This window comes from Danio rerio, chromosome 17 (genome assembly GCF_049306965.1).
Source record: "Danio rerio strain Tuebingen ecotype United States chromosome 17, GRCz12tu, whole genome shotgun sequence".
In the NCBI taxonomy this organism is placed as follows: Eukaryota; Metazoa; Chordata; class Actinopteri; order Cypriniformes; family Danionidae; genus Danio; species Danio rerio.
Window position 1 is genome coordinate 18,679,813 of NC_133192.1, and position 26,888 is coordinate 18,706,700.

The 26,888-nt window shown below is 34.3% G+C and overlaps 1 protein-coding gene across 25 annotated transcripts in view; it reads right to left on the reverse strand.

Annotated features, from left to right (window-relative positions):
- Positions 1-26,888, reverse strand: part of nrxn3a (neurexin 3a) — a 546,951-nt gene that overhangs the window by 510,986 nt on the left and 9,077 nt on the right. For 16 of the 25 annotated variants that reach the window (XR_002455904.3, XM_021467201.3, XM_021467198.3 and 13 more), the window contains 3 exons: positions 21,531-21,548; positions 17,792-17,821; positions 17,576-17,587 (listed from right to left, as the gene is read on the reverse strand). Coding sequence is in view for 24 of the 25 variants with exons in the window: in XM_021467201.3 (XP_021322876.1) it covers positions 17,576-17,587; positions 17,792-17,821; positions 21,531-21,548 (60 nt within the window). In the remaining variant the exon portion in view is untranslated. The remainder of the gene's footprint in view (positions 1-17,575; positions 17,588-17,791; positions 17,822-21,530; positions 21,549-26,888) is intronic. The other 9 variants (XM_073927387.1, XM_073927388.1, XM_073927382.1 and 6 more) reach the window with 1 other exon arrangement.

Here is a 26,888-nt window from a genome sequence, read left to right on the forward strand (position 1 = left end):
TGCTGTACTGTGTAGCAAGTAGTTTAGCACTGCTATTAAATCATTTGCTATAGAATGAATGTTAACTTTTGAATGTCTCTATTCTGAAACGCACAAATAACTGATAAATGGGAAAACATTCTGCTACATTCACATATTTACAAATGTTCTGTTACTTGCTAAAGTTGTATTGAAAAATAAGTATACACCTTAGTTTTTATATTAGTAAACTACATGTGTTTGATTTTGTTTAGAATGAGGATTTGGTTTAGGGTTAGTTGCATGTACCATGAATTCTTATTACGATAGTAAATGTTACCCACTTTTCCATGTCTGACATCAAGTGGCATTTACTTTGGCACTATAATTCTCCAAGTTATTCTTAGCCCTTAAGCATTGTCACGCATTGTGAGAAATGCCTACGTGCAACATGTCATTATAAGGGTCTATATTGTGAAAGCGTGAGTTAGTGCTTTGATGCACTATTAAATCCCACATGCAGATTACAACAGCAAAGAAAATTAGCGTGAGGAAGAGCAGCGTGAGCGAGGCTAAGAATTCCATGGATGCACAAAAATGTCGGCTGGAGTTAGACTAAGCTAAGAAAATGGAGAACGGGCCAGGGACAATGCTAGCACAAACCATCCCAAGAAAACCGCTTGACAGAGGTTACTATGGCAGGCAGGCTCTGCTTGACAAGGGTATTGATTACTTGCAGGTGTAGGTTGTCTCACACAGACCTACACACACATTTACTTAGTTAACCACATGACTGTTGTTTTTATATCAGACTCGTAACTATAAATGCTTATTAAAGAGTTTCATCAAATCAACAGCAAACAGAATAATGAGTAAAACAGAAAAGTTGATTTATAAGTTATATTGTTGCAAAAGTCACATGTTGTAATGTAATTCAGGAATAATGTAGAATAGTCTACCGGTACTAAATAAAACTAACACCTTGATTTCACTGAGTGCTATGATGCAGTTTAATACAATAAGATAAAGTTCATCCTGATGAGATGCTTCTCTTTAAACCAATAGTGTATATTGATATAGTTAGTGTAAACCAGCAGCAGACTGTTCAGCTCCATCTGTTCACAACAGTATTATTATGTTAGATACCATTACAAAAGGGCCACAAGAACGTGGTATGGTACGGTTTGCTATATTGGTGTTCGGAAACTGGCAATGTAAATAATTAAGTAGTGTACTGTGCCAAATCCACCAATTATTTAACTTTTTTTATTTTAAACATTACAGACAAGTACTTTACTACTCCCACATCTACAAGAAATTCTTTAAATTTAACTCAAATTGTTTCATGTAGTTAAAAAAAAAAAAAAGTTATTGAAAGCAAATCTGACTCTATTAGTGTGTGATGAATGCATGGCATGATTACGTATCTCTCTTATTCAGCACCCAGCTAGACTTACGTGTGCTTTGAGCATATTTTGCATTCCTGACAATAATTGCATTATATAATCAGCCATATTTGTGATGCCTTTTGGCAGTTCATCCAAGACCAAAGTCCTATCTGAACGAATAGGGGAAATACTGCACTTAAATCTCAAAAATTACTCACTGGACTTAAACGACCAATTTCAAACCAGCAACACAATCTGAAGTGACCATTATTTTTGTTGATAAGTTCTAATTACTTAAATTTGATCAGATTCAACTTATTACATACTCAAATTACATTAAACTGACTTAAAATAGTTTGTATTACTTTATAAACTAACTTAGAAATAGGCCCAGTTTGGCTAATCAGAAAGAGCGGGTGAATTTCTGGTGGGCCAGTCCATTCATTGGCCGCAAGGGAGGGTGTCCCTAGCTGCCTGCACTCTCAGAAGTTGCACTTTTTTTATTCATTCATTCATTCATTCATTCATTCTTTCATTCATTCTTTCATTCATTCTTTCATTAAGACAATAGCCTCACTCTTTTGATTCATTAGTTAGTTTCATTAGTAGAATGAAGCCTGCAGGTTAATGATGATAATTATCATTCGACTCCCCAACAGCAGTTAAGAGATATGCAAGAGATAAAAAATTAATTTAAAAAAAGGCCAGAATTAAAAAATTTGAAGTATATTTTTCAATAAAACCAGCGGCAGTGAGAGTATAACAACATATGAAGATGATAAAACGACGGGTAAGTTAATGCTAAGCTAGTTAGGAGCAGTGCAAAAAAAACGATCTCACCAAACCACCGTTTATGTACCAAACTTTTTCTTGTGCTGTAGCTCATCAGCAGCAGCCTCTCGTCCAGTTTGCTAACAGTGATGAGACAGGTCCCATCATGTTAGCAAGCACCAGTCATGAGCCATAAACACTAGAATGGGCAAGTAGGATTGTCATTGAGTGAATATAAGAATTCAAATTATTAACATTATTATTAATGAATATCACACCAGCTCAATAAAAAATGCCCTGGCTGAGACAATTAATGAAATCAGATGACTAAACTACATTAATAAATCTTAACTTAACTTGATCTTAACTTGATCAGAAATCTAAAAAAAGGGGAAAAAAAGATGAAGCCATGATTAGAAAGTAATACTGTGGTTAAAAATGTCTGGCAGATAACAGTGCAATACTTGTTTTATTCTTTATTTTTTAGGACTGGATATCTGCAATCAATTTTACACAGATTATATTCAGATATTATGGAAAAGGACAGTGTGATGTTTTAAAGAAAAGTGCTGGAGATTTAGCTACCCTTTAATGTTCTTATATTTATGAGAAAATGTTTAAGTTTAAAGCACCTGTGTCCTTGAAAAGGACACGATAGTTTCATTAGAAAATCCAATACATTTAAATGTAATCTTTATATATATATATATATATATATATATATATATATATATATATATATATATATATATATATATGTGTGTGTGTGTGTGTGTGTGTGTGTGTATTTATTTGATATTTTTTCATTTCAAGGTTTAGATTTGTCTTTCAATCCTTTTAATAAATAGTAAATAATGTTCTTTCAATGTCCAGCAAAATGACCAGCAGAAACAATCATCCCAAATAACTCTCAATCAATGCATCTTAATAGTGCTAAATATGCTCGTTTCATGCTTGTCACAATTAAAGAGTGATTGTGGGAGTGAAAGCCCTCTGCTGTCTCCAAGTACACAAAGTAATGAGGATCAATAGGTGCATTGCAGGACACCAGATGTTCACTTCTGCCCACTGCTGCTAACAACACAATTACAGCTTGGCACTGCATGACCTCTATGCAGAACCAGGTAATATGTATATCACAGGGACTATCTCATGGAAAGTCTCATTACAAACAACATAGCAATAACTACTCTGAAATTATTCATTATATTTACTTAGTTTTTAAGGTAAGTGGATGCAAACAATTTATATGGGCTGAATTTAAACAAACAAATTAAGTTGAACATTACTAAATTTAATTTGCTTGTTAAAAATGATACCCATTTAAATTGTTTGCAGCCACTTGCCTTAAAGTTAGTAAACAAGCATAAACAATAAACAATATTTAAACAATAATGGTCCTTTGTTTAACCTTACAACCAACACAACATTAGAATACAAATATTCATCACAAATTCCAAAGACTAAATGCTGAAAATATCCATAAGTCTGTGTGCAAATAAAAGCAGGTTCTATTTCTCCATTGTTTTGTTCTATGAAAACTAGAGAACTCCATTACCTCTGTCCCAGTCTTATTTTTTGTCAGTGTCATGAAGACAAGTTGTGTCATTTCTGAATCAATTCCCATTACTGAAACATGACATTTCCAAATGACAAATAACAGGCCAATGTCATTTATTCAGAAGGTAGGGGGAAAAAAATCTTATTAGAGTCTGAAGCGCAACATTTTCAAAAAGATGTAACCAAGTGATTGAGATGTCTCAAAACAGAAAGAGAGAGAGATGCGGAATATCTTAAAGAAGTTACCAAACTAAGCACAAAAAAAAGCATGAAGGAAGAAACAACTTTAAGTGACCCTATAATAATTTAGCAGCAAAGATGGATTCATGTATATATAAATATCTATACTTTAAATATTTAATCCATACATTCTTTCGCTTCATCACCAGAATGGAGAGGTTAAATTTTCCTAACTGAAGTGGTTTTAAATAAGTAGTCATTTTTGCAAATGTGCCTCCTACTTCTGCATGTCTGATGAGCCTGGCCAAAAATATCTTGCACTCAGGCAAAATATATGCAGGCAAGCAAACAGAAAGTAAGCAATAAGCTATACAAGATTGTGTTTATTGATTGGTGAGGAGGCACAGTGTGAAATGGAGTCCTTAAAATCGTAATACTGTAAACGACATCCTTGAATGAATAATTGCCTTTCTTTTACAAACAAAAAAATAAGTTATAAAAGCTATTTTAAAAAAGCTATTAATGCTCTCATAAATATTAATAAAATAATCTTATTATTTATAAAATAATTAATAAAATGAAATAAATAATGATTGCCGTTAGTAGTAATAGTAATAGTAGCAGCAGTATAATATAAAGGTTATTATATCGTCATTTAAATAATAATTTATTTTGGATAATATAAATATTTAATGTCTAAAAAAATAAATAAAAATAAAATTTAACATTCTATAACATACTATGCTTACTATAAATGTACCACAAACATGTTGCGTTGCTTGCTTTAAACTTAAATAACTTTTTTTTGCACAATATTGAAAATTAAATATCTTTTTTGCACAATATTCAACTGTTAATTCTTCTCATAAAGGTACTTGTATAACCTGTCTTGTGTATAATTAAGTAAATGTAATTATCTTACAGTATATGTTATGCATACTGTAGGTTTTTAAAATAGCTCTAATGTCCAGTGTTGTGTTTGTATTTATGATTAAATATTTAGCACCATTGTCCTGTAAAACACAACATTTTGTTCCTCTATAGGTCTACACATGAAACAGAATGAAAAAAAACTATTCAACAAACTATCTTGTGACAGAATCTTTTTTCCCGCATAATTCCTGATTCCCCCTGATTTCTTTTTGTCGTTTATTCCATTGTGTCTATGATTGCTTATTTAGACAAATAATTAGCTGTTTTTATGCTCAGTGGGCAACAACATCCGGCCTGGTCCATCACAATCAAGAGTGCCCGGCCTTGTTCTCTTGTTTTGGACAAAAGACCGCCACGAGGCAAGAGGACAATAATCACATTTAGCCATAATCAAATGGCACTTGTTCCCTCCGGGGACCAGAAAGGAAATCGTTGTGTACAGTAGCTTAATATGTCAGGTGTGACTCAGGGAAATTGGAGGCAATTATGAGCATAACTGCATTCAGATGGGTGGACGGGAAGGGAGGTAATGCTTCATTTTTTGTTTGTTTGCGTGTGCATCGGGTGTGATTGATGGTCTTTTTGGTGTTGCACTGAAGAAAAAGCCATTGGGAATTGAGGGCTCTGCTGTCTCTATTTCAGCATTTGGAGAGAGGGTAATTTGGTGTGCGTTTTTGGGATTTTTCTGATTTAGTTAAATATATTTCTTCAGAGTATTCAGAATTTTTCTTTTCTTCCATTAATATTTTATTTAATATTTTGTAGTTTTTAATTTAAACTAAATGAAAATAAGTAGGGGTGTCAAAATTAATTGTTTCTTCAGTGCACCGCGATGCAGATGAGGACAAGTCGATATCGGATCAGTAATAGATCATAACCGGTTATTAAGTACTGACGTCATTTATTTCCTATATGCGTGATGTCGCAGTAGAATACTATAGCAAAGGAGGCGAGGGCGACTAAATAAAGTGCACCTACTACTTAAAAGGTAGATAATTATGTTCATAATTATGCTGCTATTTCACTACTAAGGAGAGATGCTGTAAAAATCCATCTCTGCCTCTCTCACACACATTTTGGACATTTAACTCGCTGCGTTAGCCTATTTGTGAGGTAACTTTTTCTCTCCTCTCGGCAGTTAAATCGTCACTTGTGGATCTAGACTCATCGTTGAACATCGCTTTCATTTCTAAAGCCAAACACAGCTCTTTATGTTGAACGGGTGAAGAAGACAAGGACCAATCATAGGGGTATAAGGCAGCGTTTAAAAAAACAAGCGGGATAATATTTACATTAGTTTATTTGCTATAAATGCTCGTTTTGTCTTCTGTGCATGTATTGTACGCAATACTTGATACATAAAAAAAAAAAGAGTGTTTTCTTTGAGCAGGTCAAATTAAAGGTGCAGTTCATATATCTTACTGCTTGTATTAAAGGACAAAATTTTATTACAAATATAATATAAATATTAATATATTTATAGATTTTAATTAAAAAAATATATAAATTATATATATATATGTAGTGTTGTGAAAAAAAAATCTAATTATGTTTGGAAAGCATCATCAATGCACCGTGATGCACCCAGATATCAAATTGAACCGAATCAATGACATAATAATCGTGAGACTAGTGTAGGTTCACACCCCTAAAAATAAGAAATATTCCCTTGACAAATATATTAAAAATCAAATATTCATTCATTCGTTTTCCTTCAGCTTAGTCACTTTATTAATCAGGGATCCACAGCGGAATGAACCTCCAACTGTTCCAGCATATGTTTTACACAGCGGACACCCTTTCAGCTGCAACCCATTACTAAGAAACACCCATTCACGCTCATTCACATATACGGCCAATTAAACTATAGCGCATGCCTTTGGACTGTGGGAGAAACAGGAGCACCTGGAGGAAACCCATGCAAACACGGGTAGAAATGCTTCCTCCACATAGAAATGCCAACCGACCCAGCTGAGGCTCAAACCAGCGACGTTCTTGCTGTGAGATGACACCAGTACCTACTGTGCCACCGCATAACCCTTATTTTCAAGGTTTTGAAAAGTAAAAAAAAAATAAGTTAGATTATTTGATTTCCAATGATATTTTCCATCCCTGTTATTTTTTCCATTATTATATTTGTATTAATCTATTTAATTAATTTTATTTAATTTAAAGAACCGAGAAATATGTGATTGTGAGGTATATATGTCTGCATTTTATGTGTAAAACGAAGGCTACGGGGTGGTACTTGAAACGCAGAGTGGAACAGAACCCAGAGTCCGAGTTTGGCGATAGATGGTTCCAGAAACCAGGTAAAACGAGACCCAAAAAATAGCACATAAGGTCTCTTCTAGTTTGCTTTAAAAAAAATAAAAATAAATAATAATAATAATAATAATAATAATATATATATATATATATATATATATATATATATATATATATATATATATATATATATATATATATATATATATATATATATAATATTAGGGAAGGAGGTGTGTGGGTTAGTCCAGTGTTTCTCAACCACATTCCTGGAGGACCACTAGTACGGCACATTTTTGTCTCCCTAACCAAGCACACTTGATTCAGATGATCAGCTCATTACCAAAGACCACAAAATCTGAAAAGGGTGTGGCAGACAAAGAAGACATGCAAAATGTGTAATGCTGGTGGTCCAATGTGGTTGAGATCCACTGGGTTAGTCGATATTATTATTTGCAGAAATGTATACATCGGCCTTTGGTAGATTTACAAAAATCCCAATTCTATCCCAATTCTAACCCTTTGTTCTTCCCCTTACCCCTCATATTGAGAGCCCACGTGAAGGGGTAGGGGTGTCCTAATTAATAAAGGGACTAAGCCGAAAAGAAAATGAACAAGTTAATAAATTACGTTTTACGGTACTTCCAAAATCATTCACACATTAATCTGCAGATTTTTGACAAAATTCTGCACAGACATAGTAAAAAAAACATCCACAGATTCTGTCTGGCTGAAGTTATAGGTTATGAGTTTCAGTTTTGTTTCTTTTTAGTTGTGTCCCAGCCTTAGTCGGAATATTTGATGAGAAACTGAAGTATGAGGTGACTTCCTAAGAATCGTTGATTTACACTGGCAGAAGAGAAAAACTGTTCGCTTATATGCTTAGCTTCAAACATACTGATACGAAATCCCCAAAAATAAAACTTTAATCTTGATTTCTGGGGAACTTTATTATGTGAGGTGTGACTCAGGTAAACTATAGATAATAATGGGCATAACTGCATTCAGATGGGTGGACGGGGAGCGAGTTATGCTTCACTTTATCTTTGTTTGTGTGCGTCAGTGTGATCGATGCTCTTTTCACTGTTGCGCTGAAGAAAGAGCCTTTGGGAGGTGGAAACAGAGGGGTGGTGAGGGCTCTGCTGTCTCGGTTTCAGCGTTTGGAGAGGGGGGGTGTCACGCTGGGGGAGGTGATGAGGTTATTCTGTTGGAGGACGCCCTGTGCGGCGCTCCTGATTACACAAGAGAGGCCATCGCTCTCTCTGATCAGCAGACAGCCTCAATCAGCCTCTTCTAAGAGCTCTTCCTGCACTGATGAGGCCTGAGGAGGCTTCAGTGCATGACATTTAACAAAAAAAATATATGTAAAAAAAAAAAAAATACAAACTATGGACAGCATCAAATATAAAACACCAAGTAACACCAGGCTGGCCTGTTTCCCATAACATGCATTTTATTGAAAATGAGTAGTGATGCTTTTTAATTTTTCTGAAATGTGCTGTAACTGAAACACTGTTCCAATGTAACTTACTATAATGCAATAATATCAATCAAGCTAAACACGCACAAATTCACAAAGTGAATAGAAACTTGTGCAGAATGAGAAAGTAATGTCAGTACTTTTAAGACTTTTCCCAATATTGCTATTTTAACATCACTGAGTAACTATTGTAGTTTTGATTTTTTTTTTTTTTTTTTTTTGCTTTAATTTTTGTTAAAGATTTAGTAATTTGGAAGCATTTTGGGCATTTGTATTTATTTACTTGCAATCAAATAAATATGTTAAATATATGATTGTTGTTTTGAATTTTGTATTGATTTTTAGCTTTGGTTTTATAGGGATAATCTAATATTTAATGTGTCTGAAAAAAGGTTATTCTTTGGGTTTCTTTAGTTTTAGGTTTTTAATTTAGTCTTTTGTTGTTAATTAATGGTATTGACGCCAGCACACTAATTTTGGCTGCTGTCATAAAAAGAAATTCTTCCACCAATGTGTACCTTCACTTTAGACTGTTAAATATGGGTATTCTAACACTATGTCACTTGCATTCCTACTATATGTTGACGCACAAGAACATCTTGAATTAAAAAAAAGCATCATTTCTGAGCTGAGAGAGAAACGCACACAAGCATGAGTATTGAGTTTCTGCTGCGTCTTGCCACCCCACGCCCATCATCTACTACAAATTTAAATAAGTTTGATTAAAATGTTCCCTGGCAGGTTTTATTTTTAAAGGTAGTTTGAAAAGTATTTTTTTATTTGTATATCTTTTTTTTTTTTTTTTTCAATTTTATTTTCCATTTCTGTTCTAATATTTATAGACATCTTGTTTTATTTAGGGCTACTGAAAGCCTACTTTTTATATATAGTGTGATTTATACACTAATGAGACTTGTGAATCTGAGATATATATATATATATACTAGACTGTTGTAATCTAAATTTTGCAATTTAGCAAATGGGTTTGTTCATATTTGACTGAATGTTGCGTTAAAACAAAGACTATAGAATACACTAGACATGTTATTCGTAAAGTTTTGGGGAAAAGTGTAACAATAAATATGGCGAATGAAGCCCCACCTTCTAGTACAGGAGCCAATCAACGATCAACTATAGACTGAAGGGGGAGGGGAGGGCCTCGGACCAGACGTGAGCTTCTGCAGATTTTATGTGATTCAAACGTTTAGAAATGAAACTAAAGAGACAGTTCAGTTGTTGTTTTATTTTATTGGTGATTCCCAATATGAATTTTAATACCAAGCTTGGCAAGCAAATTATGAGAATTTAAAGTTTCCCCATTCAAACAGAATGCACGAGCATACTGCCTGAAAAGCATTACAAAGATGGCCACTTAATAAAATGACTTGCCTTAAAGTGACTTTGGTAACAACCAAGCATTTTTTAGAGTGCATGCTGCAACCTGTATTCATAAACATTCATCTCTTCCAAAAACTGTTTTTGACTTAAAATGTTGTTGTTGTTTTAATGTTGTTAAGTTGATTTAATTAAGAAAGCAATTGGGGTCCATTTAATTTAAATGTAGCCTCATTTAGGCTCATTGCATTGGTACAATTAACCATAAGTGTAAACTGTAGATCAATAAAACAGGAATTCTGGTTAGATGGGTTTGTTCAGCAAGTGACCAATGGATTAGTAGAGCAAATGTTATTACAGGCCTCCCAAACATGTGATAAAGATTTCACTATCTTCCTCACACACACACACACACACACGCACACACGCACACACGCACACGCGCACACACACACACACACACACACACACACACACACACACACACACACACACACACACACACACACACACACAAAATGTGTCACCACACCATCAGGGAGACCTGCTTTCAGATGTGTGGTAATGGAGAATGAAAGCTGTTCAGTGCCACAAAAATCACCACACTTGGAGAAACAGGCTTTGTGTTACAGCAAATAAAGTGTAAATGTGAGACTATATTTAAAACGAGACTCCTCAATAGTCTAAATCAATGGTTTGAAAAGGAACGGTTTTGTTTTAGGATGGTAATACTGAGATTTAAAAAAATCTCATTAGTCCAAGTGTAAATTAAATTAAATATTTTCTAGAAGTGTCGCCATTGTGTGACAAATGTCAGTTTTTTAGATTCCAACCTGTCTCATTCCTATCCTATGTGTCCCAAATTACAGAGTTTCTGGAACAAAATATTTCAAGTTTTTCACATACATTAGACATTCCGATTGAACCAGATTCTATATTAATTATAATTGGAGCTTTCGAAGAATTTTTGAGACTTACAAGGGTACAACAACAGTTTGTTTCATATGGGTTGATATCTGTCCAAACACTTTTCTTACAAGAAATGTAAGAAAAATTGCAAAAAGCAAGAAAATATAAAAAAGAAAAAAAAATGAGTGTATTTTGTAAAAAGAGTGAGCTTATCAGTCCCAGCATTCTCAAGGTTAGAAAGCTGGGTACATCCCTAATGGAATCAAATCTGATTAGATAATTAGCATAGTATTTGCATAATGGCACCGCAATTCATTACCTTGCATGTGAGTTCATCAGCATAGTGTGAGCTACAGTATTTCTGTTCCCCTCCATTCTGAAACAAGGCAGACTCTCCACTACCATCTGAAAAGGTCAACTCATTTACTGTCTCCTGTACCAACTAATATCTATCAAAGACTGGCACACTTGCCAAATGCCTTACAAAAAAAATCTCTGGGTGGTCTGGACCAGAGCCACAGTAACCAATATAACCGCTGTGCAAAGCGAACAATATTTGCAGTCTCATATTGACTCAATTTTATTACAATGAATATTTTTGCAAATGATTTAAGAAGAGCAGAAGAATCAGACTGAATTGTGTCTATTGACAATAAAAGGAAATATCTCTTAGAATTTCCATTTACTGTGATATCCGAAAAGCTCTACAGCAAACAAAGCAAAGATGGGTATAATACAAAAGCGTACTACCATTAGGCAATCAAATTATCACAATTGTTTCTCATAGAAGAGGAAATGGCGACTTCAGCTAAAGTCTCCTTTTCTCCTTAAAAAAACTTCAATTTGAAGCAGAAATATCTCCAAAAATCAGACACATACTCCATTAAAATATGAATGAGGAATTGAAACAAAGAGCCAATAATAAATTATCTGCATGTAATCTGCTTTGAATTTTAGGCCTTTTAGAATGTAAACAGCTATGCATATATTTACTCATTTATGATTAGCAAGTCAGCGGCAATGCCTATCATTCAAACAGTATAATTTTATTAAAACATTTACATAAACAGTATTCAATAGCAGTGCAAACAGTGGTATATATAGACTACATGTAAAAAAATCGTTTTTATTTGCAGTAAGTGGACATTATTTTTCGTCAGTGGAAAAACTACCAGATGTTCAGTATTAGGATTAGAATTAGGGTTGGGTCAATAAACTATGCCATCATCCAATCGCTGATGGCCAATAGACATCACTATGCTGAGCCGGCATCACGATCCCCTGCCCCCAATCGCAGCAGCAACCCATTCCCGAAAAATACACACTTAGGCACTGTTTATACACCTTTGTTTTAGTTCTAAAATGCCATTTTAAAACGGTCCACATCCACACTGGAATTTCATCTAGCATTTCTAAAAACCCTCCTTCCACACTATACCACTGAAAACCGCACATCACGTGACCACAGACTGACACACAGACAGACAGACAGACAGACAGACAGACAGACACACACAGACACACACACAGACACACACACACACAGACACACACAGACACACACACACACAGACACACACGTCTTAGCTCCAAGCAGTCAGTGGGTGCTTTGAGCACAAAAAACCTGAGAGCAGTGCATGTCAGACAGTTTATCAAGGATGTACCGCTGGATGGCTGTCTGTATCGTGATGTTTAATTAATCTTGTCTCTATCTAACAACTCTTCGGTCTTTTGAATCTATCAGGTAATGCGTCAGAGCGTCAGTACACTGCTTCAATCTTTCGCTTTCATGCTTGTACTAAGTAATTTTAGTGAAAACCTCAGATACTGTTGGTTGTGCACCTTTTTTACCAAAAAAATTTGTCGACGCTATTATAACGACACAGATCACTCTGCCTATTCATGCCAGAGTCCCACGAAAAAAGTGATTGACAGGTGGTAATTTGTGTGCAACTCATCTTTTTTTATTTATTATTTGGTTATGGGTAAAACAAAGATTAAGCGGGTCAGGTAGTTGAAACGGTAGGCTACAAATTATTAATTCGTTATGAATTAATAATTGTTCATAATTAATAACTTCACCGCTGCCTCTGATGATGATGTCATCGTCCATCGCAATGTTTCTCATTAGACATCGTACGATGCCAATTTGTTCAACATCGCCCAACCCTAGTTGGAATATTAAAAAGTGTGCAACATTGAATGTAAATTAGAATATTTATAAAACTGATGCAGTCTTTTGGTAGAATAAAACCCTTTCAACACCCAACCATAATCATTTTAAATACACATTCCTTTGTTTATTTAGACTTTATAAATATATAAAAATACTTTTAAAATATTTTTTTGCTTCTTTTTTGGAGAAAAACATATAAAAGGGGTCTGAAACATCTGGCAAACAATGTCATAAAACTTTCTATGCAACTCAATGAACACATTAGACAATTTACTTATTATAATGTTATTATAATGTTGTTCTAATAAAAATTGCACTACATGCAATTGTATACAATTGTTTATTACTGTACAAATCTCTTTATCAGGCCATATCTGGGTGAAATATGAACAAACTCAACCATATGTTTAAAGTTAGTTTATAAATGTCATTTAAAAAAAGTTACCTAGTGTCTGGGTTTGCCATATTTTACCTACATTTGGGCTGGAATAACCCAGGACTTTTAAGAGCGATAAAGCTGAACAATCTAAACTCCATACTCAGGATTACTCAATTGATTGCTTTACTTATAGTTTCATTGATTAATTAATTATCAAAACATTTTTGCAGCCTTAAAATGGACAATTCACCCAAAAATGAAATTCTCTAATAAATGTAATCTTCCGCAACTTGATCTAAACTGGTTTTAGTTTCTTTCTTATGTTGAATACAAACGAAGATATGCTAAAGATGGTTGGAAAAATCATTGACTTATATAGGGTTTTATCATAAACAAGGGATCTCAATTGCTGCTTTGACCCAATATTCTTCAGAATATGTTATTTATGAAATAATTTATGAATATGTTCTTCAGAATAAATATATTTATAAATGTTTAAACCACTTAAGTGAGTATACCGGGTACACTATCCCTTTGATGAGAAAGTAACAGTTCAGCAATCCACAAATGAGAACTATAACAAGCAACTTCTCATCATAAAGAAGACTTCTGGAAATCCCAAAACTTTCATTTGACTTAATTCAATGAGACGTACATCAGAACTCTATGATCATCTCACGTAAGTCACCTTCAAAAGAAATCTTAATAGATGCCACAAAGGGGGCTCCCAATTTTCTGATATCCTTAAAGCAGATACAGGACCTCAAAGAGAAATTATAATTCCCAAACCATAAAAGAACAATCTCTGAGCACCAAAATGTTCATCTGGGAACAAAAAAAAGGAAGTTACATCACAGTTAAACCAACAGATGGAAAGAAAGAGGACAATATCAAAAACAACGAGAGACAGGAAGTTCCCTAGAGAGCCTTCTTCATCTTTGTCCTCTGACGTTCTGCTGTTTTCTGACATATGCCTGTGCCAGAGAGGAGAACAGAGTGCTGACTGATATGATTGACTACAAGAATGGCGTCCGAGAGAGCCTTGAGATACGCAGACATGAGCTACAAGCTCTGGGCAACCCAAAAAAAAAAAAAAAACAGCTGCTCCCTCTCGCTTCCACCATCTACTGAACCGCAGACACAACACTGTCAAACATTACAAAGCACCACAATTAGGAAAACCTTCCAGAGGTGTAACTGCAGGAGGTTTCTGAGGAAAGAAATTTTAAAAAGGAACGTTTCAAGATTTGCGTGCTGTACAAAGAGAAGACGGGTTAGAAACAAATGCAGATGAATAAACATTTCGTAGTATCTTTCAGCTAGACGGAGATGCAAATAGGCTCCTAAATGGAAGCCCTTGTCGTCTTAACTTGGGCGCACAGCCAGGCTGATTTGTAATAATGTCCCCCTGTCTAGCGGAGGGATTTAACGCAGGGCGGTAGACAGACAGTGTTGGAGACATCGCTACAATGCCACCGCTTTTGATGCGATGCAGGCAAATACGCGCTAATGCATCTGACTGGCTATACTGTATTGTCTGTCTGCCAGGTTCTTGCTGACTGCGCTCTGACTTAGCACTTAAATTGGGTTGAGAGAGAAAACTAGGTTGGCAAGTAAAATCGCAGCATATGCCCGGATTCGTTTTAATTCATTTCAGCATTTATGCGATTGAAGACTGGACGCTTTACTGTATTACGCATTTGGCTTGATCACCAACTTCTGCATTCATCTGCAAACAGAGTGTAGGCAAAAGAATAATTCTTTAGAATAATGGACTATTAGTTTATGTATTTACTAACATTAAGGACGAATAATCTTGTAAGGCATTTAATAATTATAATAAATAAATATATTAAGTTGTGCTTGTTAACATGAACTAACATTAACAAAGATTAATAAATACTAATATAAATGTATTTATAATTGGTTGCTCATGATAGTAACTAAATACATTAACTAATGGACCACTATTTTAAAGTGTTACTGGCAAAATTCTTCATATGTTCAGTATGTCAGCAAAAAGCCTGGTTAGTGGAACCGGTGATTCCTCTATGTTTTATATCCTTGCTTCCACCTTCTCAATGAAATTACATAGATTATTTGAGACTGACAAGTAATAACTTGTCAGGATGCAACACGTTGCTTGACATGTTTCCTGCCAACAGCAAGACAAGAATTTAGGTGTAATTATAATATATTAATCTGAAACAATAGCCATCATGCTGACAAAACAATTGTGGTCTGAATCCGACACAGGGAAGTTAAAAAAAATCTCAAATCAAGTATTCATTTAGCAGACATGTATACTCAAAATGACTAAGAAATGTTAGTGGCCCTGTACTACAAAACCAGTCTTGTGTGAATGACTGAACCCAGAAAAACTAGAGGGTCCATTAAATGACATAACATATTTTTGGCCGATAAATGTTCGGTGGCGGAAAATTTGATACATCTCTCAAATAAACACTTCTAGATTCCCATTGTTGCACATTTCTGCAGTGTAATTGGTAATTTCCAAAATCAAATTGTTTTATCTCCAAATATTGTCCTGTTCAAAATTTAAAGGGAAGCCTATTTTTAAGGTTTTATATAATCCTAATTTAAAGATGTTTTTTATTTATTTTATTTTTTTTGGTGAGGGGGGGGGGGGGGGGAGTGTTGTGGTCCAGGGAAAAAAATAAGGAACATTACAATTTATCCTATAGTAAACAAAGTTTGTACTCCAGTATCCAATTCAATGCATTCTTACTGTGATATACAGTTGTAGTCAGAGTTATTAGCCCCCCATTTGATTTTAGATTTTTTTTGTTATTTTTTGAATATTTCTTAAATGATGTTCAACAGAGCAAAGGAATTTTTACAGTATGTCTGATAATATTTTTTCTTCTGGAGAAAGTCTTATTTATTTATTTTTTTCAGCTAGAATAAAAGCAGTTTTTATTTTTTTATAAAAAAATTTAAGGTAAAAATTATTAGCCCCTTTAAGCTATAGATTTTTTTGATAGCAAACCAATGTTATACAATAAATTGCTTAATTAACCTAACCTGACTAGTTAACCTAATTAACCTTTTAAGCCTAAAGGTATAGAAGAATCTTGAAAAATATTTAGTAAAATATAATTTACTGTCATCATGGCTAGAATAAAATAAATCAATTATTAGAAATGAATTATTAAAACTATTATGTTTAGAAATGTGTTTAAAAAAATCTCCTCGCCATTAATCGGAAATTGGGGTAAACAAATAAACAGGGGGCTAATAATTCAGGGGTGGCTAATAATTCTGACTTCAACTGTTCAACCCTCCAAAAAAGCCACAGTAACCAACATAATATTACAAACAAGATGTTAAAAAAGTTGAAAAAATTTTGCATTCATGTTTTCATAAAAATCGCTCACTGCAATCAATCAATCAATTCCCAAAAAAAACAAGCATAGCCATAGGTTTTCACATTCTACACCAACAAAACAAACCAACTCTGAAGCTTTAGTAAGCGTACTCAGGTCTGCACCAATATGTCTACAGGGAAAGAATAAAAAAACACAGAGAAAAACACCCTAAACAAACAGGGAAGCATAAATAAGTCAACTAGTATACTAGTGTATGATTGCACCTTGGTGATTGCATTCGAAGTCTTGCAAAAATATCCAGCCCCGTGCAGGCCCTTTTTGTTACAGAATGAAGTTATTTGGCCTCTCCGAAACATACTGAAATATTGGTTTGTGTGCAATGAAGGAAGGACATGTGCTACAACAGGGAGAGGCTCAGCCCAGCAGCAAGTCATGGCTAAATCGAGCCTATCTACAAGCCTCCCTTGAGAAGGCAGCAATGAAATAGCATGACAGCACGCATGTACTGCTGCAGCTGGACAGAAATATCACAGTACTTTCATTCTCTTCTGTTCTTTCCAAAAAAAAAAAAAAGCAGAAATCATTCCGACACCTGAACAAACAACATTCTTAAAATCTCACATGCAAGATCCAAACCACAACAAGCACAGCAGGTCTTGAGATGAACCCTCACAATACTGAAACAGACCATTGATACAAATATATATTGGATTATAAGCCATTCAGATTCAGAACACCTTTTTGTATTTCCCTTCATTTAACTATCATTTACTCATCATACTCTTGATCCAATCATTAATGGAGAGCAGCTAGCAAAAGGAAAAGTACTAAAAACTAAGATGGTAAACACCAAGATAGCACAACTTGAGGAAGAAAATGGTTCTGTACCTTTGCCCTTGGCTTGAGAAAGGAGATGATAGGCAACAGAGAGACGAAGAGTGTCCACAGAAGGAAAGCATGGAGAGATATATGAAGAAACGGTCAAAGCAGAGTCCACATCTATGCATTTAAGATTCAGAATTACAGTGCACAGCAATTCAGTCAATTCAGGCATGCAACATATAACCAACCACAACAGAGCAACAGTGAAGGAGTGTGGCATACCTTGATCCGCCATCATCATGTGTGCAAAACCTTTAAGTAACAGGAAACGGTGACAGAAAAAGAAGAACATCTTTAGGGACAGTATGTGGCAGAGCGTACAGTGACATCACATCTTTGCAGGAGATAAAATGGTTTCTGAACATATTCAGTAGCCGTTCAGTTTCAGGCTTTAACTTCCATCTTAATTTTGTTTACTTTGAGTTACTATCATATCCTGAATAAATATTTCATTGCAATGTTTATCACTGACCTATCTGTCTGCTTCGTTCTGAAATCAACATGTTTATTTTCTCGAAATTGTTAATTTTTTCCACAGGGAGTGCAGAAATTAGTGGAATTGCCATGGCTGATAGCAAAAACTTGTCGGACATGGAAGAGAGGGAGGCATTTCTTGCAGGCTTTGACTTATAACACTTCACTCTTTTTTTTTTTTTTTTTTTTTTTTTTTACAGATTACAAGATGGAGACTCTATTTTTTATATTTTTTATATTTTTTATCAATTTATGTTCATTTATTAAATGTATTTTAATCTAATGTGATTTACTGAAATTTGTATTTTATAAAACAATACCACAAAAAATAAATAGTAGAGCTGTGGTGGAAAATCTTCAAAATGCATTGGTTTTCTCTCTTGAATCGATGCTGAGCTTAGTTTTTAACCGCAGATGGCACTTTAAAATACAGCCAAACGCTCATAAGGAAGAGTGGTTATGTTTTCGGCTGAGTGTTGTTGACTTATATCACAAGATTATTGCAAACACAACTCACTATGAACAACACTTAAACCAGTGGTTTCAAACTCCATTCTTAGGGCCGCAGCTCAACATAGCTTAGCTCAGGGGTTTTCAAAGTGTGAGGCGCGCCTCCCCTGGGGGGCGCCAGAGAATGTCAGGGAAGGCGGGGGAAAAAATATAATATAATAAAAATATAATTAAGTTTAATTATTATATGTATTTTTTATTATATTTAAACGTTTTAATAAAACAAAGCAAAAAAAATAATAAGAAAACCTTTTTACCAAGAAGGCCATAGCTGTGAATTCGCTTCTGTTTGGCAAGCCCGCCAATACAGGTATATGCCTGCTAATACAACCTAAAATACTAACGGAGACTGCCGTCAAACTGAAAGCAAAAGTAAAATATGTCCGGGCCCGGTGCTCTCTCGGCTTCCTCTGTCCTCGTTCCTCCTTTTATGATCCAGAGCTCCTTTCGTGGGATCCGAGGCAGGTGCGCACCGCAGGTGTATCCACTTACGCGGTGGCCTCACTCCGTTCCCACGGCTCTCGGCCACGCCCCCTCGCCACAAAAGCCTTCAAGTTCAGGGCTTAAACCCAAAAGACGACGATATGATGATCAGTATTTGAGTTTAGGATTTACGTGGACAGGACCAGCTGATGAACCACGACCTTTATGTGTGGTTTGTCAAGATATTTTGACTAATGACAGCATGAGACCCGCAAAACTTCGACTGTTTTGACTGGGATGGACAGTTCTTGGATCTGTTCTATTCATATTGAACCATCATCCTAGTTTTAAAAATGTTATATTAAAATACTTGTTATTACTCTGTAAATAATTGCACTTTCATGCAAATGATGATAAAAGTGAGTTAACAGTCTGACATCTGTCTGTCTCTTTATATATACTGTATATATATATATATATATATATATATATATATATATATATATATATATATATATATATATGTGTGTGTGTGTGTGTGTGTGTGTGTGTGTGCGTGCGTGCGTGTTTGAGAGGAGGGGGGCGCCAATGGATAAGTTGTGTCAAAAGGGAGGCCCACTGTCTTAGACTTTGAAAAACCCTGGCTTAGCTCTAACTACCTCCAACTCACACCTGCTTATTAGTCTTTAGTAGTCTTAACCACCTTAATTATTTGAATCAGCTGTGTTTGATTAGGGTTGGAGCAAAACTTTACAGAGTAGCGGCTTTCCAGGAATCAAGTCTGAGACCAATGACTTAAACCATGGCTAACTTGGTTATTTTAGGTTCAAGTTTTATTTGTAATGAGTTGCATGTGAGCCATCCGCTGTTAAAAAACTAAACTCAAAATCGAATAGAATATCGAATCGAATAGAATATAGAATATACTAAAATAGAAGTAACAGCATTTTGAAAATCTCAGAATCAATGCAGAATTTATTTGAGAACAATTTTTCACCACAGCCCATTAAAAATAGGCAAGCAAAAGCTATCAAACTGTGTATTTAGCACAAGCAGAACATGGTGTTGTTCAGGGGGGGCGATCATTCAGGGGTGCGTTTACCAAACAACGACATAACTCGCAACTGAACTATCCATAGTACGATGCATCGTTCGGGAAAAGATTGTTTGAACCACATACAACGCAGTTATAATGTAAAACATCAATAATAACGATCTAAACGGGGTGGAGTACAACTTTTTAAATTAAAAACCCCATAATTTTTGTGCAAATTATATTGTTTTACACACATACGCATTAAAAAAAATCCAATATTAGTTTCATAACATGCACTCGTTTTCCATATTAATTTAAATATATGTAAACAACACATATAGGGCCTGTGTTTCCTTTACAAATATCATTGAGAATATTCCATATAAAAGCACTAAGCAAACACGTATTCTAATCTCATATATAAATCACAAATAGTTAATAGTTGAAGGCCTAATTTACAGTAGGCTATTTAGTAAGAAACTAAAAAAAATTCTACTTGATGATAATAATAATAATAATTATTATTATTATTATTATTACTATTATTATTATTATTATTCATTCATTCATTCATTCATTTTCTTTTCGGCTTGGTCCCTTTATTAATCTAGGGTCACCACAGCGGAATGAACTGCCAGTTTATGTTGCCAATATGCTTTACGCAGCGAATGACTTTCCAGCTGTAACCCATCACTGGGAAAATTATTATTATTATTAAGTAGGATATTGTTTATTTATTTTTTATTTGACGGATTCAAACAACTGCAGAAATCTTCTAACCAACAGGTTAAATGTTGAAACATTCTAAATGAAAAGGCATAGGGGGATAATTTGGAATAGAACACAACCAGGAAATATACTTCTAACTACAGCTCTAGTAGTTGCAAGCGTACAAGTTTGCGATACAGTTAGCAAATGTTCGTTGGAACGACGGATTGTGGAAACGCCAAATCAACAAACTATGTTTGTAACGATGGAACTTGCGACCTTAGTCGGCCAACGGTGGTTTTCAGAAACGCACCCCAGATCAGTTATTATTTACAAAAATAAAATGTAAATTCATTTTTCTGTGAGGACATGGTTTTGAAGATTGTTTTTATGATGTAGGTTACCATAAAATAAATTCAGCTATTTTTACTATTGTTCTAAATGCAGTTTAAAGGTTTGGACACTACTGATTAATTAATTGATTCATTTTCACTCGAAACGTCATAACTCGATTTACATAAATGACTGACTTCTCTCTGGTGATGCAACCCGGAGCACATAAACCTGAAATCATATGTTCATCTGCCTAAATTTTTTACTTTTTTTTTTTTTTTTTTTTTAAGTGCATAGAACCAAACTGTCAGAAATGGTATACTTCTTTAATCTCTAGTTTTAATGCAAATTGTCATTATGTTAACCCTTACAATAACCCTCAAATGGCCTGTTTGAAAGCTTATGTTTACGGTAGCACATCAATACCTTGCAGATTGCAAAACTATTTCAATGCATCTTAAAGGAGATTGAGCTCACCTGGGATGTTGTTGGCCTCTGGCGGGTTGCAGCAAAGAAGACACAATGGAAAAAAGATAAAAGAAAAAAAAAGAAGAGAAACATTGCAACCATTAGAGCCCACTCATATTTCCTTTGCATGAAGACTATCATGCAAACTCTTGGCACACCTGCCAGCATGCACCGAGCAGACATCTGCCCTGTGCATGTACACAGAAACCCTTGAATACCCCTGCAACAATCCATCCATCCACCCCATTTTCTCCCTGGAAAATAAGAAGCTTGGGTGGGGTGGAGGATCAGATCTGTGGTGTATGAAACACCACGACACACACCAACATCTAAAAGGTCTAGTTCATCTTCCACATCATACACACTCTCCCAAAGCCCACATCCACGCCTGGGTCATAAATCCAAACAGGCAACAAAACCTGCTCCCTTTAGAGAGGGTTGTGGATTTATGGGACGCTGATGTTTGTCTAAAGCACTGTTCCATACTCAGAGCCTGGTAGCGTTTACTCTCATTGTAGACACACGCACACACTCCCTCTCTTTCTCTGTCATGGGCTGCCTTTGGCACTGAAGCACTGGACTGACTCATTTCATTAATGCATGCTGGTCGTCTCCCAAACCAAAGGGCATCCAACACTGATAAACGGGTTTTGCATTGCTCTGTGTGATGAAAAACAGCTAATATACAGTTTTTTTCTAATCTGCTGCAGTTAGGGATGGTTCAAAACATCCAACTACTAATATTAATGACGTTAGTTGAACTGTTTAGCAGTGGTGCTGTCTATTGTGCAGTGAATAACTGTTAGACGTGAGAAAAATCCAAAAAAGGATGTAATTTTATTAAATGTTTTTATTTAAATAAAATATTTGTGCTAAAATGTAAAGTAAACTAATAGTATAAATATCTAGTTTTATTTGTTATAATATTGCATGATATTCCTGGATTAAATTGGGAAAATAATATATATTATTTAAAATAATTATTGGTTTTGTAATTATTCTGTTTTCACATGAGAAAATAATAGTAATGTTAGATTATTCTACATTTTTATGAAATGCTTCAAACATTATTAGTGATATTTCTTTAATGATTTGAATATTTTTTAATTAATAATAACAAATATAAAACACTAATTAAAAATATCAATAGTATACCACATAATTAGATGTGTCACCCTAATATGCTGTTGCCTGTTTTTATTTAAATAATACCCAGAGTTACATTAAAAATACTTATGGAAGGTGAAATTACTAACCACTGGAAAGTACACACCAAAAAAATAACTCTGTATGAACGCAATTCAATTGGGGTTCAATTAAATGAAATGGAGTTGGTCCAAAATGATTTTATCAAATAAAAGTTTAAATACATTTGTATTTTTATTTAACTTAAACTCAAAAGTCTGATAATATCATGTGTCAATTATGTTTTGTACATTTCAAGGTCTTCGTTTTATTTGAAGTAATCCTAAATGAACTACAGTTAAAGAGCCATGTTTAAGTAGGGCTGCACGATTAATCGAAAAAAGGCTGCAATCTCGATTAGACCCTACACACGATCTTAATTCAGCTTTTCTACGATTCAGCCAATTATATTTTCAAGGTCAGGAAAGTAGCGTAAAGGCAGTATATAGCACAAGTCTTCACAGCTACATGGACCCCTCCAAATGGCGCTAAAAGTGTCACAATGTATTTATAAAGGTATATCTCAATAAAAAAAAATTAATTTCTTTCTTTTTGTAATGATGTATGATTTGCAGCCACGAAACCACATGTGAGCTGACCGTGAGCTGTTTGTTGGCTACAGAGAGGACACGCACGTGCCTGCCAATGATGCCTACTTGGTTAACAGAACCTGCATAGGTGAAGAACATTTAAAAGTTGAAAATAACTTTCAGTTTGTAGCACAGAGCGATCAAGCGGGAAGTATGATTTGCATGTGTGTTTTTTTTTTTTTTCCTCACATTAACGGCGGCATGAGACGCAGTCGGAAGTGTAAGTAAAACCAAAAGTGTGCACATAATTTAAATCAGGGGTGTCAAACTGAATTCCTGGAGGGCCGAAGCCCTGCACAGTTTAGTTCCAACCCTGCTCCAACACACTTACCTGTAGGTTTCAAACAAGCCTGAAGGACTCAATTAGTTTGATCAGGTGTGTTTAATTAGGGTTGGAACTAAACTGTGCAGAGCTGCGGCCCTTTTGGAACTGAGTTTGACACCTGTGATTTAAATGATCATATCACATTTTAGAGTTGTGATCACGACAAGCATTTGGTATTTTTTTTTTTTTCTTTCATAGCAAACACAAAGTGTTGTGCATACAAATAAATGTTTATGGTGTCAGTACAACTACGCTAGTCTATGTAATGTTGAATATAATACAAGAGGGAATCTGATAACGACAACGGTCTTATTTTACCAGTGACAAAAATGATCTAATAATGTTGTCAATGACAAATGGCAAGCATCTTAAGCTTAATAGTTCAACTTCAGAATAATGAATAGTTGTATTGTGATGTTATCACTTTTTTTGTGAATTAACAAACAGGACATATTTAGTCTGTTCAGTCCAGTTTATACAAAATTTAGCATTTTAAAATCAACAGTAGACCTGCACACAGGCCTAATATTACTATTGTTGTTTTACCATATGTTTGAGAATTAACAATATTAATAGCCTACTGATATTAACCTTTATTTTACATCTACAGAATGAGAAAATAGTGACCTTGATTTTAAGCAAAACAAAATTGTGATTCTCATTTTAGCCAGAATTGTGCAGCCCTAGGTTTAAGTATATTTCATGGGTTACAAATAAAGTTGATTGAGTATGATCTCAAAAATAAATTTATGACAGTTATTACTTACTGAGCAACCCAATCATGGGTGCTTCTGCAAAGTGGTAACCTCAAAACTCGAAGCTTTACACGAAACTCTTCTAACTTTTCCAACTAAAGTGAAGATTAAACTCTAAAAGTAATCTTGGGTGTTTAAAGTTAATAGAAAGACTTGTTACTGTCAACATTTACCTATCTTAATTTAATCTGATGTAAAGCATGCTGGGAACTAATCTCCTAATCACGTAGTTGGACCAACACAATTCCTTCAGGTTGTCCTAACACAAAACACTTTTGGCAGAGAGAATTTAGATTTTATTTATATGTCATGGCAAAAAAACAGAACAATCATAAACACCACTTTTTCTATAAATATAAAAATATTCTAACAATTAAAAGCCATCAACTGCAATAAATAATACACAAGGTAAATACATTATTAATAATAATAATAATAATAATAATAATAATGATAATATATAACAAAAAATCTAAAACAGTTTAAGGTTTACTTTTGATAAAAAATTGTACAGTTTCCATTCCCATTTTAAAATATTTAATTAAAAGTCTCTCCAGATAAAAATTGTTGTCTAATAACATTACAAATAGAGCCTTCCACAAGTATATGTTTAATAGTTTGGTTACAAAACACTTAAGTTAACCTAATGATTTACAAATTTAAGTGGACTGGACATAAAACAAGTAAATTGGCCAAAGAAATTACAAGAATTGTGTCATTTCAGCTCATTTAAAACAAATAAGTTTTAACAAGTAGCGGTAATCATTTTTGGAGTGTAAGGAAAATCTTTATAAGATATTTTAGTTTTAGACACCGACCGACATGCTGAAGAACCAATTTATCCTTTGCCAGTGCACACAAACTGCAGCTAGTAGAGAAGATTAAGGGAACCCTGATGGGGTCTGCCTCCATGAAATGCTTTTAGTGCAGAGTAATTATAGCTACATTAGACATTAATTTAGTCCTGTATGTGTTGATGTCTGCACTGGCTGAAAATGCAATATGTTGTCTCTCATGGTCGCTCATTTTCGGGACACGTTCCAATGTGTAAGTGTGTGTCTGTCTGCCGTGCTTGTTAAAGGCTGGTACAGGACATTAAGTCCACTGATGAGATGCATTAACCTGGATGGGGAAAGTATTAGGATGTGATTGGAGAGCGGGGAATGCTGAGATACAGTCTGGATGTGAGTGCCATGGTGGCTTGATTGATGTGTTCGGCTCTTGAGTCGACCTGTGCTGAAGTTCTGATGTCTGGCTGGAATACAATTGTCTGCATGCACTGTCAGCCTTCTTTGATGACCTAGTTTCTTGAAAACAGTGCTGAACATTTCGCAAAAGCAACAAGTGATTGAGGGTTTTACTAGTTTAATCTGGATTTATGTCAGTGTTAGGGATCCCTGCAACAGAGTCACATAAGATGGTTTCTCATTATACAACAAAATGAATTACATAAATATTTCCAATTCACCAAACAAAATCACCGCAATATATATATATTTTTTTCGCCAATCCGGTTTCACCAACCATGTTCCAAGATTAACATCTATGTCTATCCTAGAACAAGATTCCAATCAGCCAATCAGAATTAAGGAATGGGTTTACAGTTTATGTTAAATTTAGGCTTGTTTATGAACTTCTATACGTGATTGTTAACCAACTATTATTGCCCTCTGATTTTGGGATTATTTTATAGTTATAGATGGGTTAAGGGGTAGGGAATAGGTATGGATTACATTTTCAAACAAAAACAATGTTCTAGGATCAACATAGATGTTCATCTACAGGTAGAATCTCATCGAACTTAATAAAATCGTGACATGCTATTTTTTTTTTTAGACTTTGATAATTTTGTATTTACTTGCATAACGCAGCTAGAACAATAAAAACTGAGCAGAACTTCTGCATAATAATAATAATAATAATAATAATAATAATAATAATAATAATAATAATAAATAAATAAATAAATAAATAAATAAATAAACCTGTTTTTATACTTATTTAATGGACCTCTATTAAAAAAAATTGATTTATTGTAGCGATAAACTAGCCATACAGTACATGGCAACATTATACCATAGTACATGTTTTTAAATTGTGCTTATTTAAAACGTCATCAAAACACATTTATTTTCAAAGAAAAATATTAAATTTATGACCAACTGTCAAATATTGAAAAATAGTTGCTTATTAAATATCATATTGGTGCATTACTCCTTAATTAATATGTTTATTTTCTTTGTATTACTTTTTTTTCTGTAGTATTATTTTGTCTTTTATTTACATTACTGTGTGATGTTCACAACAGTATGACGCATTACATTTTTGTAGAATAATAAAAATAAAAAAACATGTTCCTCATATCCATGATGCATTTTTTAATTTTACTTTGTTTATATTAAAAATAAATAAATAAACAAGGAGATTTGTAAAGAGTGGCCGGCTTAAACCTCATCTTACCAATTCAGAGCCCATCCACATGGGAAGACAGATTGAGAGTTTGCTTGGCTGC